The sequence below is a fragment of the Alexandromys fortis genome, unplaced genomic scaffold (genome assembly GCF_014885135.2).
Source record: "Alexandromys fortis isolate MF-2015 unplaced genomic scaffold, M_Fortis_MF-2015_v1.1 scaffold_4, whole genome shotgun sequence".
In the NCBI taxonomy this organism is placed as follows: domain Eukaryota; kingdom Metazoa; phylum Chordata; class Mammalia; order Rodentia; family Cricetidae; genus Alexandromys; species Alexandromys fortis.
The window spans coordinates 9,377,865-9,395,711 of NW_026067944.1; the positions used below are offsets into that span (position 1 = coordinate 9,377,865).

The following is a 17,847-nucleotide window of genomic DNA, read 5'->3' on the forward strand; positions in this document are numbered from 1 at the left end:
AAAAAGAAAAAGAGAGAGAGAGAGAGAGAGAGAGAGAGAGAAGAGAAGAGAAGAGAAGAGAAGAGAAGAGAAGAGAAGAGAAGAGAAGAGAAGAGAAGAGAAGAGAAGGAAGAGGCAGGTAAAGTCCTGCCTGCCCCTTCAGAAGGGCAGCAGAAAGGAGATAGGGAGTGGGCAGAGCTTGTCTGTAAATCACACTTGTTAATATGAGCACTGATCTCATCAGAAAAGGTTCTATGGGTTCCAGAGCCTTCAACATCACAATTGTAAATAAAAATAAATAACAAAAAATATTACAATGAATTAATCAGAATCGATCACAGAGGGCATTATGACAAATTAACTGAGGTTTGATTCCAGACAGAACTTCGGCTTTATCGGATGCTACTGTGTTAGTTTTTGCACATACTATCCACACCCATACAAAACAGCCAGATTGGAACATCAGTGTGTCTTCTCCTCAACACAGCTTCTAATTCAACATATAGTTTCTCATAATGCTCAATTCTCTCAGCAATATCTTCTGACATGTACAACAATGGTGATTTTAGAGCATGGACAGTCTAAATTTTGGGCTAAGCACTTAAAGCATATTCAAACAGTAAACAGTGATCAGTTAATTATCCTCTTCCACAGAGCATCTCCAATATATAAGGCATTTAATGTTAAAAACAGATAATCTTAGTTTATCAGAGTTATAATCTTTGGTTGAACTCAACTGTTCTTAACACATCTTTTGTGAAATGTTTAAGCTTTTCAAATGTTCTTAGTCTTAGTTACATTACAGATTTCATTTCTAGAGACAATATGTGCTAATTCTTGAATGTAGCTAGTCTAGTTTGAGAAAAAAAAAGCATCATATCTTGCAAAAAACAGCTGGGTGTGGCAACATGTAATTCCAGCAGCCAGGAGGTAGAGATAGGGACCTTGGTGGCTAGTCAGACCAGGTTCAGTGAGAGACCCCCTTACTCAAAAATGGTATGGAGTGATGGCAGAAGACACTTGACTTTTACATCTGGCCTCCACAACCATGTCCTCTTGCACATGAATACATACATGAACAAATCCATACAGATACAAACATAAAACTATAAAAAAATAAAGACATTCGTAAATAAAAGGCAGTTTTACCATATGCTAAAATATCAGATCATATGTCACGTAATCTATAAAGAGTTATTAATTAATAAAACATAAGTGCCAGATAATTGTTCCCTAACTCCACTCTCAGCCAATGTGGAATCGGCCACTGCTTCAGCAAAATTACTTAGTAGTTACTTGAATGTGTTGTTGTTGTTATCATTTAAAAAATTCACACAGGGTGATGAGAACACAGCAAGGATTCTAGAAGCTGGAAGATTAAGCTTTTAGCTCTCATCATCTTCTTATCTCCCCCTAGAAACTGAGTTAAGAGATATCTCCTCCTAACTGGAATGAAGAGGTTATGACAAACTAAGACCATGTAAACATGTATTATATAGCAAGTAGTCATTACACAATAGTTATTAAGATGTTGATGTTTCCACAATATCTATTTCTAAACTTATAGATGTGTTGAAATCTTTCAGAAGAAATGTGTTTTAAAATTCATTTTCACAGTATTGAACAGAGGACTGACTATAATTCTTTAGATGCTAGCTTTCAGTCAATAAGTATTGCCTCCATATATTTATAATTTACTACAATTTTTCCTGTTAATACCATTTATTAGCCTACAAAACTTATTATTTCTAGTCATCACTTATTAGATTTCTTTCATAAATACGTGCAGAAATATCATTTTTTTGCTGATGAATCAATATGAATTTCCTATCTCATCTTTATCACATCGTTATCTACCAATTTTCTCCAATTTGGATCGAAGGCCATTAAGGCACAGTATGTTTGAAAAAATGCAACACATTCCATCCTGGAGGGAAGTTCATTGCTCTTGGGAAGTAAAATATTCAAAGGTTTCAGGACGTTCCTGAAACTGACCAGACTCACCAGGTTCTTCCCTCTCCATGTATAGCAAGCAGTGAAAACTGCTGCTAAACATTCTCAGTCAAGAGAAGCTGCTTAGACATGGCTCAGATCAGTCAACCTGACCGGAAGAAGCTCAGACCAGCTAAGCTATCTGGAAAAGACAAATCTCCAACCTGTAGTTGCCTGTAGGCTGTTCACGAAGCTTCTGAGTTACAGCTTTTGGTGAGGCATGTGTATTTGAATCAGTTTTGTCCCTATGAATAATCTCTCACTCATACTTTTGTGAGGAACTCTAATTAAATTTGTTGGTTCACCACGTTGAACTCTAGACGGTATCCTTACTGGTCTTTCATCAATTCCCTTTCTGGGCCAAGTAGACATTAGTTCACTTCTTTCAAAAAACAGTGTCAAACAACACATGCCTTAATTTAAACCATATAGTTTGTTTTATAGTGGTCTAGTACATAAGTTCCAGAACCAACTACAGATATTACAATTTATAAATGCCCTTGTTGTATATGTGAGATCATCAAATATTAGCACATAACCCATTTTAAAGTCTGACATATGGTTAGTTAAGTCTATGTATGTGGGATTCACAGACATGGAGTGTTGGTTATACTTGAAACTATTTTCTTAAGTACTTTATAGGTTCTATATAGTACTTTAATGCTTTTTAAAAAATGTTCCTTTTAATAATCAAGTCAACAAGAAATTTTCATGAGAAATGATTTTTAATCTTTGTGCTTGCAATTCCCATTATGACCACTAGAATGTCATTTATTTCAACAGTAAGTTGGGAAAGTGATGCCCAGGACACTGTATAATTGTGTGGCACCCCCTACCCACTATAAACAATAAAGAAATAGGATTGAGTTAGGGAAAAGTTATCTTATAAAGAGAATACAAAAACTACCAAAGTAGGCAGACATGCAGTAAGTGGGAATCTTACAAAGAAGTCCATTACCTTTGATAGTGTTTAGCTGTCGCTGTCCTTTTTCCTTTCCTATCCACTAATCATACATTGGGATATCCAAAATTACATCAGAATTTTCTTGGGGCATTGAAGATCTACATGTTATCATTTATTGTAGTTAATTTTGTAAGTAAACAGCCTAATGAATTGTTGAATTATTTTATGATCTAGAACAGTATTTGTGATAAGTACTTTAACCTTAACTTTTCCTTACCTCAAAAGTAATCTAGTTGTTTTAATGAACACAAAATCACTGCTTTATTATTTGGAATTCATTTGTTTTTCTTTTTCCTTGTTGGCAGAATTGCAAAGTATCTTTAACTTAAATGTAATATTTACAAAAGGTAGTGAAATAAAAAATATATCACTTTTTACAAGGCTTATTTTAATATTGTTATACATTAAAATAGAGTTTTGAGGACTCTTGATTCATCAGTATGAGAAAACAGCATTTATTAATCATGATGGTTATGACTAACTCTCAAGGACATGAAGCAAGTCAATTTTATCCAGTTTATGGCAGTTAAACTACTTCTACAACTTTCACTTTTAAGAACTTGTATTTTATTTTTTTTACAAAAAGGAGTACTTGAGACAATCACAATGTAAGGCCTCTTTTATTCTAAGGGATACATGCCAAAAGAGTTTGAAAAGATCCTCCTGTCATGCAGGACAGTAAGAAAATGTAATTTATACACCCCTGGTTTATGAGCATCATGGATCTAAACTTTGGCTCGGAATCTAGGTCACTGTGAGAAGAAATGGCTAAAGAACATCCAAAATACAGGTGCAGCTACAATTCAATTACACACTTTCCCTTTGTGCAGGGTGTGTCTTTGTTCTCACAGCTGGAAGATGTGTACTTTAATGTTCAACAAAGGAACGCCACCACATTAAAGAACTCTAGGAATTCCTGCGACCTGAACTATAGCAATAACCATGCACTCTTCAATGGCCTTGCATAAGAATATTGACTACTTTCATCTCCCGCTTGTCAGTTCTCAACACAGTTGGCAAAGCGATTAATGAGAGAAATGAAAACAATCATCTGAATACAAAGTTTAGGAAAAGAAACCACACGAAATATCGGATAACCAGCATCTCCTGAGAAATGTCTTTTCAGATTTTGAAAAGAAGAGTCAGAAATACAGTCATGCATTCTACTTATAATCAATTTTTTGCTTTCATCATTCAATTTAATTTTGCCTATAGGAAGACAATAAAACAGAAATAAGTATGATCTAAATAAGAACAGAGATTTCGAAACCCAACTACTGATTTTTACCAACTCATTTCTCTACGTGTAAAAATATGATTCTTACTTCTAGTCTTCTAACAGTTCAATGGTCATAATTTAGACAAAATGCACAGATGGTCTTAGGAGTAGTAAAATTTCAGATGTTAATACTTCCTGGCATATGGAACACTACTGTGGATCAGCATTTTGGCAGCATTTAAGTGATTTTTAGAATTATTTATACATTAATATCTTGGCATCATTTCACAGCCATAGGTTATTACATCCTTAAATTGTCTGACGTCTGATCAGAAGTGTTTTTCACATTGATTCTAAACTGCTGAAGGGATTGAGTGGCTGGTGCTTTTGAATTAGAAGGCAGTATCCCCGTGGGCATCAAAAATAAATATGATTCTCTGATAAATTAAAGACCAGCAGAAATCATAAAATTGTTGAATACAGTATATGATGCAGGAGGAGTTTCCAAGATTTTGCTTTAAAAGAAAGCTAACTGACAACAGAAAGTTTAAACTGTGGATGGTTATAAAAAGGAACACACGTGTTGACACGGATAAGATAAAACCTTAAAGATTAACCGGCAAGTTTTATTTCTTTATCTACATCTATATCTATAACAAGATACAACCTATAAAGAGTTCTGTCTAGTCTGTGACCAGTTTGTGTATTTTAACAACCTACTCCTTCACACAGGCCTCCCCTGAAATGCCACTTGTCAGGTCATCTTTGACTGGCACCAAGTCCTTACATCTCGTGGCCAACTCTTCGACCTCAGGTGACTTGATCTGCCCGCTGCACTTGATTCCTCCCACACCCTTGGGCAGCCCATATGGTTTATTTTCTTCTTCACTTTAGGTTTCTGCTGATTTTGCATTTGCCTTTCTCCTTGAGAGCTAAGGCCCCCATCTCTTCCTTTCTGCCTAGATTCATCCCCTAAAAGATGTCAGTTTTTAACGCTGAAATCATAGGTAAACCCTTGTGACTCTCATATTGCATCAAAATAGACTACTTTACGTTAGGGAAACTTTAGGACTTCTTTTTAGCAACAATACAATCTATATCCATCCTCTATGCTCATAATATATCATCCTCCGTGCTCTGTGGTTCATAATTCAGTTCTTGGGTCATGAGCTGTGTTTCATGGACTAAGTTGGCCCATACAGAGGTTGCTTCTTGGTGGTAACGACAGTGTAGCTGAGGCTCACTGGTATTTAATAACGACTTGGTGTTTTCACTCCAAATACATGCCACTGAAGTTGTCACAGACATCTGCCTCAGAATCTGGACCAGTCTTCCCTCTGTTCAAAGGGAGGGGAGGACTGCACAGTAATGACTACTTGTATGCTTACCACAACTTAACTTATTCTCCAGCCTCAACCTCAAGTTGCAATTTCTGACTCATACACCCAACTGCCTATTTCATATATACTTAGATCTTTTATGAGAATTTGGAAATTACTATGTATAAACCTCTGCTCCTGACATATCCCTAATAGTCTACATTCAATGCACTATCGTTAATGGCATCCCCACATTCTGACTTTCTCAGGCCAACCCATAAAGTTATGCCTTGACTCTTCACACATTATGGGGCTATATCCAACATGTTTGAAACTTTTGGGTGTAGCACTTTACAATATATTCAGGATCTAATTATTTTTCACCACTTCAGCTCCTAATGGACTGGTTCAACCTACCCATTCATGTCTGGATTACTGTAAAAACTCCCAATTAGTCTACCCACTTTTGAGAAGGCTGCTATGGATAACTTTTCTGTATGCTGTGAATATATGTTGTTCTCATTGGCTGATAATAAAAGCCACTTTGGCCTATAGCAAGCAGAATATAGCTAGGAGGAAAAGCCAAACTGAATACAGGAAGAAAGAAGGGTAGAGTCAAGGAAGGTGAGAGCCAGGAGTCCTAGAAGTGAGATGTCAGTCAGATCCTGGAGAAGCAAGATGTATTAGAGCACAGGTAAAACAACAAGACACATATGTGGCAAAACATAGATTAATAGATATGAGTTATTTAAAGGTAAGAGCTAGGTAGTAATAAGCCTGAGTAATAGGCCAAATCATTTGTAAATAATATTAAGTCTCAGTGATTATTTAGAAGTGGCTGCAGGACAGGGTGAGACAGAAAAAGTTCCATTCACACTTTCTGATCTCATAGTGACAAATGTCTCCTAACATTACTTGGAGGAAAACATGAAATATTTGCAATATCTGTAAGAGCCCACATAATGAGGCCATTTTCTGTCTCTAGACATTATCTTCTGTGACTCTCCTTTGCTCGCTCTAGTCAACCCGCACAGATTCTTTGGTCCTTAGTGAAAATGTCATTTGTTTCCCAACTTAGGGTCCAGTATCAGATCAAAATGCACATTTCCTGAACATCTGTCCATTGTCCCACTAACCATTTAAGTGTGTCTGAATTATTTTTGTGTGTGTGTATGTGTCTGAATTATTAAGACATGAAAGTGTGAGGTATAGAGAGCATGCCCTAATGTGATCTGGAGTATGATATTAAGGTAAAATGTTTTTATGATGATGGTACACAGAACCCAAAATAATTGTTGTCGCTATGAGAAAAATATTTATTCTCATAGTCTGTTCCCCTGTGCTCTTGACTTCATTTCCCCAAGCAAACTTGTCACACAGAATTTTGTTTTGGAAAATTATTTTAACGTATGATACATTTGTTCATGCTGTGGAACATTTATTTTAAAGATGCAAAGATGTGTTACATTTTTTATGTTGTGTTTGTTTAACTATGTGAAGCTGTCTTATTTTACCTGTTTAAAACAAGTGATGGCCTAATAAAAACAAGAATGACCAATAGAAAGCAGGAGAAAGGATAGGAAGGGTTGGAAGGCAGGGAGAATAAATAGGAGGAGAAATATAGGAAGTGGAGGCAAGATAGAACAAAGAGAGGAGGACATAAGGGGCCAGATACCAAGCTACACAGCAAGCCACAGAGGAAGAGTGAAAGTAAGGTGTACACACGTCAGAGAAAGATAAACACCCAGATGCAAAAGGTAGACAGGATAATTTAAGTAAAACTGGCTAGAAATAATCTAAGCAAAGGCAGAGCATTTCTAAGTAAGAATTAAGCCTGTGTGTGTGATTTATTTGGGAGCTGGGTAGCTGTCCCACAAAGAATAAAAAGAGTAAAACAACCAACAACAGAATTTTCACTGTTCCTGATTTTTCAATGTCTCTTAAAATTAGACAAAGTATGATGTACTTCCAGTTTCTTGATTTAACAGAAAACTAGAGATATTGATTGATGTCAGATCAGTGCTGAAAAAACAAGCAAGCAAACAAACAAACCAAAAAAATCCCATTTTATTTCCTTGCCTAAACATGCATCCGGCTGGTTCCTCTCTAGCTCCCTCCCAGGTGAATTATCATGCTACTTGGTTAAATAATTGTTCAAGACTAGTGCAAGCATTTGTTAGATGCATGTGATGGGTATTATATCTTCTTTGATAAATTAGCAGAAGTCTTTGTGTTACATACATACTCTCCTGGGCCAATCCATTCACAGCAGAAGATTCAGCATACATGGAACAAAGCAAATAAAAAGAGGGCATACCCCACAATCATAGAATTGATGAGAGCATGCTTATTCACTGAACACCTTATAGGACAAAATACGTGAAAAAAAAGCCACGTGGAATCATGAATTCAAACTGATTATGTGTCACATAATCTTCCACTTAAATCAGGGATTTAAAATCTAATCTATAAGCATAGGATTTATTTTTCTAATGAAGCCAAGTCATCATTTACTTAGTAAGAGTGAGATTTTACTTTTTTAGAAGCAATACTAAAATACATAGAAGGAAAAGCAAATAAGAAAGGAGAGTGGGCAAAACAAACCTTGCAGTAAACAAGAGGATCTTGCAAATATGCCTTCTGTAAATGACTTTTGTAATAATGGTAAGTGTAGTATGTCGAAATGGTCTAAGTCTCAAGTCATCGTAATTAAGCCTACATAAAAGAGTGTGAACTCTTCCACTTTAGAATTGGAAGTACATTTCCTGCCTTTTATTAGCCTTTAAAATCATACAATTTCATCACTTATTTTCATGTCTATACAAGAAAAATTGAAATATAGTTCTTTTAAAAGAATACCAAAGTAGAGCTAATGCAAGGTTTTGTCGCTGAGAACTGATTTCTATATGCTCTTTTGCTTAATTTCCCACATTTCCTCCTTACCATCACTAAGTAAATAATGCTGCTTATTTTATAGTATGTTAATAGTACATTCCTGTCCAGAATGTACTATTTGGGTTACAGAAGCGTGCAGTTATCTGCCGGGTGTTCCCAGCCAGTGGACTCAGTACTCACCGTGATCCTTTCATCTTTATCATCCAGGGGTGAGCCATCCTTTTTCCAGGAGATGGTGGGTTCTGGATGGCCCCGAGGAGGCTGGCATTCCATTACTGCAGGCTCACCTACAGCCACCATGACATCTGAAGGGTTTTGTCTGAAGTCATCCCGTAGTACTGTAGGGACAAGATGAAATCATCACACTCAATGATGGAACATGCAGTCCTTATCTCCGAGCTGCAGCAAAAGTGACATTTATTAGAATATACTCCCACTAAGAGCTATCTCAATGCAGCTTGAAGAATTCGTATCTATTACAGGCATTTGCCGATTAGAAAAGGTACTTGTCCCTTAAGCATACTCAGAACGGATTATTTCATATTCTTCACAGGCCAGTAAGCAGGTGCACTCTGCTGCTTCTTGCCCTCACAGTTAGCATTTCATTTGAATTGCATGTCTTTTCTGCCCACTGCATACATTTCTCTCGTCCATACACTAATAACTATAAACGAATCCTTTAGTTACAAAAAAAACACCAGGACAATGGCTTCTGGCTATTACTATATCAATTACACACACACACACAAGCAAAAATATGAATAAGGACATTTAAAAGCCGACATTTAACTGATTTTTATAGGTATTTAAATTATTGTATATAACCATGTTATTAATGTAATTTAAATATAGTCACTGTAAAAATGTCACACGCATTTGACAATGACTGAAATCCGAGCATTTTTCTATTGTCAGAGGATAAGAAAGAGTTAGAACACATGTTATAATTAGCAATGTCATCAGAATTTATGTCCAAAGTTATTTTTGTTAGGCAGTATTTTATTAAGTCCATAAACTTATTTAGAATGAAGTATACTATTCATCTCCTATACTGTGAGTTCTAAATGTTAATGGAACAATCTATTCATGTCATCGCAACTGGACAGGAATGTACTATTAACATACTATAAAATAAGCAGCATTATTTACTTAGTGATGGTAAGGAGGAAATGTGGGAAATTAAGAAAATAATGTGCTCTAAAAACAGTTCATACAGGAAAACTGTCCTCAATAACTTGATGGTGTCAAGAGGTCATGAATTAAATCACAACTGTGTCCTTTGCTAGATAACCCTGAGCATACTATTTATATTCTGCATTTTAAAATACAAAGCAAGGAAGAAGACAAACGCATTAACACAATGTCTAATAAATCGTTAACTTGCCTATAGTTATTTTCCTTCATCCTGTGTAAAAGATACAAACCATCTTATAGTGGAATTGAAGGGAATACTTAAAATGCATGTTTGTAAGTGAAGTGCATACATCTGCAGTGAATAGTGTTTCTCTTTAAAAACAACTGATTGAATTTTAAAACTACAGTTGTGTATTGGAAGGAATATATTTTCATCCAAGTGGCCTTTAACAATGCTTTAATAGATGAAGCACTATGATACTAAAACCTAGCAGTCAAAGTAAAACCATCCCTAAATTTAGCTCTCCTAGCCTCAAACAAATTTACTGGCTCGCAGAAGTTTTTATTTTTTTCCTTTCCTTTCTTTCCCTTCCCTTCCTTTGTGGTAACCATGCTCATGAACTCAGGAAGCTATGATACCCGTGGAAAAGTGGTTTTCTCCTGCATCCTGAAACAACATTGGCGCAATGACCTTCCAGAGCAGGTCAGCCTGTGGAAATCCCTGCTTCCAGGAAGAGTCCGGCTTTCTATCTCTGGAAAGAACAGTGAAACGGAAAAGAAAAGAAAGTATGGCTGGACCAACTGTCCAACAATAACTTTTATACTACATGTTCTTTAATCATCACAAAGACACAGTGCGTCTTGTTGAGTTGAGATGTCTTCATTACCTCGTTAACAAAATAAACAGAGCGTGAAGGCTTTCATCAATTAGAAGCTATATTGTTATTAGGTGTTAAGAATGAATAACAAACAAAATGTAAAGTTTACAGAAAAAACAAATTAACTGGCCTTAACAGGCACACTCCCATGCTGGACTATGTTACGAATCACTGACAGCATCCCTGAAATGTATTAACAGCCCCGAAACACACAAAAGTAAAATATCTTTCAGATGAAAGCAACTTTGCTTTGCATTTCTTTCCAAGTGGTAGACTTAAAATAATCTTGGTCGTAGTTTATCTTATTTATAAATTAAGATCATAATCTCCAATAAGTCAACAAAGAGTAAAAAGTTAGGTTTACGTTCGTTCAAGCTATTGTTTCCATTTATCATACTATTCAGGCTTGTTTTTATAGTGCATACTAGAAAGCTAATAAAGTATAATCCAGGAAAGATTGCTGCTTAGATAATGCTCACGGAACCATTTTACAGCTGTAAATTGTAAAAATTCAGGTTGCATATGGCTGCAGGCAATGTTTCATAAATGCATGACTTTAAGACTTTTCCTTTGTCTATAAAAATAATATTTTTTACCTATATTTGTCTTGAAATTTTCCTTTTTAGGATAATATTATGTCATATTATTAAATGACATTTTTACTTAAATTGTCCAATTTTAAAAGCTTGTGTATAGCCAGGTGGTGGTGTTGCATTCCTTTAATCCTAGCACTCTAGAGGCTGAGGCAGGCAGATCTCTGTGAGTTCAAGGCCTATCTGGTCTACAGAGCAAAGTCCTGGCCAGTCAGGGCTGTTACACAGTGTCTCAAAAAAATCAAAACGCAAAGGAACAAAAAATCTGCGTGCATATGTAAGCGATTAAAAATTACTCTCTGTATTGTTCAGAACCTGACAAAGAGCACCCCAATTAACGTAGAAATTAACAAATTATGTGTTGGGGAGATGGCTCAATGGGTAAAGTTGCTCGCTGATAGGCTGATTACATGAGTTCAATCTCGAGAATCCAGGTGGTGAAGCAAAAGAAGCAACTCTCACAAGCCGTCCCCTGACTGCCACACAGGAACACACACACACACACATACACACACACACACAGAGTTGGATGGTTGGAATAGGAAAGAGCCCTTGTTGTTCTTGCAGAGGACGCAGGTTGAGTTTCCTGAACCCACATCCATCTGTAAATCTAGTTCTGGGGGGATCTAAAGCCTTCCTCAGCACTAATTATACAGTTGGTACATGGACGCACATGCAGGCAAAGCACCCACAGACATAATAAAAGGAATGTCACATTGAATCAAAGCATAAAATGAGAATCTACAAATCAGAACTTCTCAAGGGAGAGGAGTATGACACAAAAGCAATGAAAATGATAGCTTTTATTATAAACTTAGCAATGCTGGACACTTAGTAAGTGTCCAGTGCTCAGCATCTGCTCTTTTAATCACTTCCTCCTCAGCACAGACTAACCAGGGCCAAGCTTCAGTCAGATCTCCAGCCACAAAGGAAGCTTCCCCACCAAAATGCGTGTCTACCAGTCTTGTCTTAACACGATGTGCAGAGACAAACCCGTAAGTGTCGTAATGCAACTGATACTTCAGCCTCCTTCCAATGGAACAGAAGTTGGCGGAAAAATTTCCCTCCCGACAGTCATATGGCTATCCTCTTCACATTCTGTACTCTACTTTCGCAGATCGTCCCGTCTTTGGAAGGGACCTCTTCACATTTTGAGCAGCACACTGCGAGTCAGAATTCATTATCCAGAATACATATGATGTGTTACTTCTCATCAACGGTTCATTTCAACCACAACCCGGCTGAACAGGCTGTATAATAAGAAGGCTTTTAATTAAACATAGGCATTTTAATTAGAACTTGGTGTCTTGGGGAAGACAAAAGAAGATAGGACGCAGTCTCGGGACCTATTTTCCTGCACAAAAGGCAATATTATCAGTGAAACTTGGCAGCAAGTGGTAAAGTTCTGTTTATGAGGAGAGAAAAAAAAACAAAGTCCTTAAAAAGCAGAGGGTACTGGAGAAGAAAATATGTTAGAAAGTATGTACTTAATTACAAAAGTGTAGTTCCTAAGTATTACATGCCTAAGTAAAGTATACCACTCTAGCTCTTTTCTGAATTATTAAACAATGTTCAACTGGAGGTAGAGTATAAATGACTTATTTTTACAATACATACGCCATGACCCCTGTTTAAATGTCAACTCACAGGTTTGCGCTAAAAATTGTTATTCAATTTCAAAATTAACTCTTTGATATAAGACATCTGTACTAATTACAAATGTTGTGTCTATTAAATATGCTATAAAGCTTTTCTATTTTCCTAATACACGATAAAAATATATTGAAACAAGCTTGAGTTAGGGAGTTGGCTCAGTTAATAAGACACTTACTGTAAAAGCATTAGGACCTGAATTTGATCCCCAGTCTCCACATAAAATAGGGAGAGAAAAGTGAGAAGGAGAGGATGGGGAGAGCTTGGGGGAATGGGATGGTTGGGATAAAGTAAGGGTGGATATGGGAGCAGGGAAGTATATATCTTAATAGAGGGAGCCATTTTAGGGTTGGCAAGAGACTTGACTCTAGAGGGGTTCCCAGGTGTCCAGGGAGATGTCCCCAGCTAGTTCCTTGGGCAGCTGAGGAGAAGGAGCCTGAAACAGCCCTATCCTATAGCCATACTGATGAATATATTGCATATCACCATAGAACCTTCATCTGGCGATGGATGGAGATAGAGACAGAGACCCACATTGGAGCACTGGACTGAGATCCCAAGGTCCAAATGAGAAGCAGAAGGAGGGAGAACATGAGCAAGGAAGTCAGGACCCACCCACTGAGACAGTGGAGCTGATCTATTGGGAGCTCACCAAGACCAGCTGGACTGGGACTGAAAAAGCATGGGATAAAACCGGACTCTCTGAACATGGCGGACTATGAGGGCTGATGAGAAGCCAAGGACAATGGCACTGGGTTTTGACCCTACTGCATGTACTGGCTTTGTGGGAGCCTAGCCTGTTTGGATGCTCACCTTCCTAGATCTGGATGGAGAGGGGAGGACCTTGGACTTACCACAGGGCAGGGAACCCTGACTGCTCTTTGGACTGGAGAGGGAGGGAAAGAGGAGTGGGGGCAGGGGGAGGGAAATGGGAGGCAGGGAGGAAGTGGAAATTTCTTAATTTAAATAAATAAATAAATAAAATAAACCTAAAAAATGAAATATCAAAAGAAAACATAATTTATGTTTCACAGACATGATAAATTTGTACAAATTGCAGATTTAAGAATATTAAAGATTCAAGACTTTCTATAAAAAAAAAACCCTAGTGGTATAGATTCATAATCTCATCATTGGCTTCTAAAGAATAACACTAGGGATGCCCTTTGACCTTCAGAAGCACAGGCAGCCAACCATACACAGCCTCTCACAAGTGAAACAGACACACAAACACACACACACACACACAGCAAAAAGAAATCCTTGTCAGAAATAGCAATTGAATAGGATTGCTGCAGGATTATTTTGAGTCACCAGACATATTTTGGGAGCTGTACAGGAATGTACAGGAATATCTAAACAATTTGTCTTCTGAACTTTTAGTTAGGAAGTGATATTTATAGGACAAAGAGGCTTAAATATCCTAAAATACACAGAAATAAATTACCAGATTTTAGCTTTAAATAGTCAGTATGAACAAGCAGAGAGCAAATTAAGTATGGGAACTAAAGTGACAGAATGTAAAATAATATTACACCAAGTTTGTTCATTTTAAGCCACCACCTTGTAATGCCATTAACGAAACTATTATTTTCAAAGATCAGGTCTGTTCAGAACTTTGAATTCTTAGGGATAGTTTCTAAAACACTTTATTTTTTAACGTTGACACCGAATCAACCTGTGGGTATCCTACCATACTTATGTCATCGTCTACAAGTGCTTTTAATGCAAGTCACTTTAATTTTGACTGTAAAGTTATGCTTTAGTTAAGACTCTGGGGGGAAAAGCATGTGGGAAGAAGCACTAACTTCTTAGCTTCTGAGATTTTACAAACTTTTGAATCTCCATCTTAGGGAAGAAGTACACTTTTTAGTCATCTGGTGCTGGTAGATGCCACGTCTCAGTTAATCTTAGAAAACAGTTATGTGCAAACCACTGCAAATAGAAGGAGATGCTAATACCAGAATAAAAGCAATCCACGGTCCTCTGTTTCTTTATATAAAATATCCAGAAGGAGCAAGCTAAGTTAACACATATGCACGCCCCTGTGCTCTGGCTCTGTTGGGTTACAGCTTTGGGAGCACACTGTTCTTGACATCCTCCTTTTTTCCTGTCACGGTGCAGAAGGAAAAAAAAAATCCAAGACCTTTTACATACTAGGCAAGAGTCAACTTCCAGACTGGGCCTAATTTGGATCTATATTTCCATTTTGCAGAAGCACAGACAGCATTGGGATGCTTCCTGCTCTGCGGGTCAGGAGGCTCGCCAGCACTTATTACAATGGCACCAATTCATGGAGTCATACGAAAGGTAAGTTTGGCATACTAGGTTGGAGTGAACGTCTGTAACGCATTCCAGAGAAAAGTGGACATTCACAAGAGTCGACATTTAAAGAGCTAAAACCCAGTAGATTCAAAAGTCTGAGAAAACAATAAAAATACGTTTTATCGAAGGACGGAAACATCAAGGGGTTAACTCGTGTCCACTATATTAAAAATATCAGTAATCTACTAGATGTGTGCATATTAAAGACTTGTATATAAAGTATAAGTGAAATTAATTTACTGCTAAAAAATACTTCATTTATGGAGCAGAATTTTATTGGCCCGTGACGCATGCGAGTTAGAAAACGGAAGTCACAAATTACTGAATTACCAGTGATTCTTGCAGGACTTCATGACTGTGATAAGTATACGCACAATGACTCAGTTATTTCCACACAAAACACAGTTTTACACTCTATCTTGATAGGGTTATTATGAAAACTAATTATTTAATGTTTATACAGGACTTGCCATTTTTATGGGGCATTACATCTACAAAGAAGTATTGCTATTAGTCACTATGTAAGGAATTGCCAAATTTCTCAGCTGCCAGTACAAATGGGAAAGAGGACAAAGAATGCCATTGATGAGAGCCTCTAAGCACCAGAATAAAAGTCACACTCAGGAATACCCTGGCAGGGTTAAAATAACACAGACAAAATGAGGATATCTGAGCTATGGGACCCTGATTAGAACAAGACAGGCAGGCATTCTTTCTTTCATAAAATCAACTTTATATTTAGTATCCTGCCCTCAGAGAGTCCTTAAGCGAAAGAATATTCTTCTGTATTTACTGCCTGCCCATATCTGAAGGTCAACTCCATGAGAAGGAGGAATCTGTCGTCATCACATCCATATCACACTGCTCGGAACAGCGCAGAGGATACGGCATGCATTAGTCAGTGTTTACAGTGCACATTTTGTGCATTAGATATAAGCTATGAAATGGTGAAGCCATACTGCATTAGTCCTGTTCTCATGAGGCTTGAGATAAAGGAAGGTGGAAAGACACTATGTAAGTAAATGCTACACATATAGAAAGAGGGGGAAATATATTGCGGCAAATAGACAATTGTTATTGTACTTTATTATAAATAAATGTACATGCATATGTAAATATGTATGGATATACAATTAATAGGGTACATTGTTGTTCATTGTTATATATATTATTTAATATATTGCATATATGCTATTATTATGGCACATGTGGGAAGGAAAGGATAGGGAGCTGTGTAAAATACACTATGCGGGAGCTCTGAAGGAGGAAGCGGTGGCTGAAGGCTAAGGAATGAGGAAGAATTATCCTAACAAAGCATGCTGCAGGAAGAGGAAATAATCTGTGTGGAAAAGGAAATCTGGTACAGTAAAGGACTTGACAACTTGACAGAGACTCAGTCACGTTGATAGCAACATGACTTGAGTTTGACAGGGGAAGCAGGAGCAGTTGTGCAGGGTGCACAGCGCCCTACACAAGGAGCTAGTTTCTACTTCCTGCCCCAGCAGGACTCTCAAGACCCTATCAAAGATGTTTAGGGATGCCTCTATCATAATGGAATCCTCATTCTGGCTGCTCTGTGAACGAACAAGAGATGGAAATAAGAATGGAAGTGGACACGAACAATGAAAAGGCTGCTGTACTAACTAAGAGGAAAAAGGCAGTGGTGTGTGTTCTGATGTTACTATCAGGTTTGGAGCGAAGAGGGGAAAATTAGAGGCTCATCTGTTGGTAAAAATGGAATTGACTTTATGGGAATGAAAGGTGACAGAAATATATCAAAATCAATACCCACATTTCTTGTGTGTCAGAACATGCCTCTTTAATGTCCAGGGGATGCACAGATAATGCACAGGTAAATTCTTCATGGAGAAGAACAAGAATGCAAAATGTTTACTTTTAGATAAAGAAAACATAGGGATAATCTAAAATCAGTTAGGTGATTAAAATATTAGTTTCAAATTCTGCTCCTTACTATTTAAGTTTTACGGACTGTGTTAACGATACCCCAAATCTCAGTTGCTAAGTGACAATATACCTCAATCAAATTAAACTATATTGTGAATTTTGAATGACTGATTTTCATTTAAATTGAAGCAAATGATATATTTTATCTGACTTAAATACTTAAATCACACTTGAGCATCGCCATTAAAAAACAATTACAACATAACAGGAATATCATCTTACATCCATGGCCTGAATAAGAAGTGCTAACACGATTCAAGGGACTTTGCAAGTGGCCACAGTAAACTAGTAGGAAGGATTTTGACCACAGAGAGCTGATATGACTTAAAGGAGATAAGTTTTCTCTAGCTCCCATAGAGAAGTCTAGCATGTAGCCAGTGTGTAGTATAACAAATTTGAGATTTTTGTTAGTAACCACAAATTGAACATTTAGCATCGATCTTGACTGGCCTTCTGGGAAATGTCCAGAGTTGACAATGTCGGCTGACAAGAGACTTCTACTTCTGTGTCGGTTTGAAATATACTCAGCTGAGGAAGTACTGCCACTTGAAGATACTACATGAAGAAGTATTGTCCATATTAGCTCACACAGTTCCTTTGCGTAGTTCTATACAAGTGTATCTTATATACTCATAAAGACATGCAATCTAAGCATGACGTCCCTAGCTTCTATTCCCACCTGACATCACAAACAGGATACAAAGTCAAACAGTGAAGGGCTCAAGATTTTTCTACAAGTCACTAGATAGGCACAGCATTAGATCCCAGCAATAACTACTTCCATACTAATTGTTACAAGGGCTTATATATTTTACAAATTGCCCGTAAAAGACCAGCATGCTATCTAAACATAATATTTGATGGGAAATAAAGCCGTTGGAGAGAGAGAGAGAGAGAGAGAGAGAGAGAGAGAGAGAGAGAGAGAGAGAGA

The 17,847-nt window shown here is 37.2% G+C and overlaps 1 protein-coding gene across 4 annotated transcripts in view; it reads right to left on the reverse strand.

Moving 5' to 3' along the window:
• Positions 1 to 17,847, reverse strand: part of Robo1 (roundabout guidance receptor 1) — a 376,555-nt gene that overhangs the window by 138,619 nt on the left and 220,089 nt on the right. For all 4 annotated transcript variants that reach the window (XM_050148900.1, XM_050148897.1, XM_050148898.1 and 1 more), the window contains exon 3: positions 8,549 to 8,706. In XM_050148900.1, the coding sequence (XP_050004857.1) occupies positions 8,549 to 8,706 (158 nt within the window). The remainder of the gene's footprint in view (positions 1 to 8,548; positions 8,707 to 17,847) is intronic.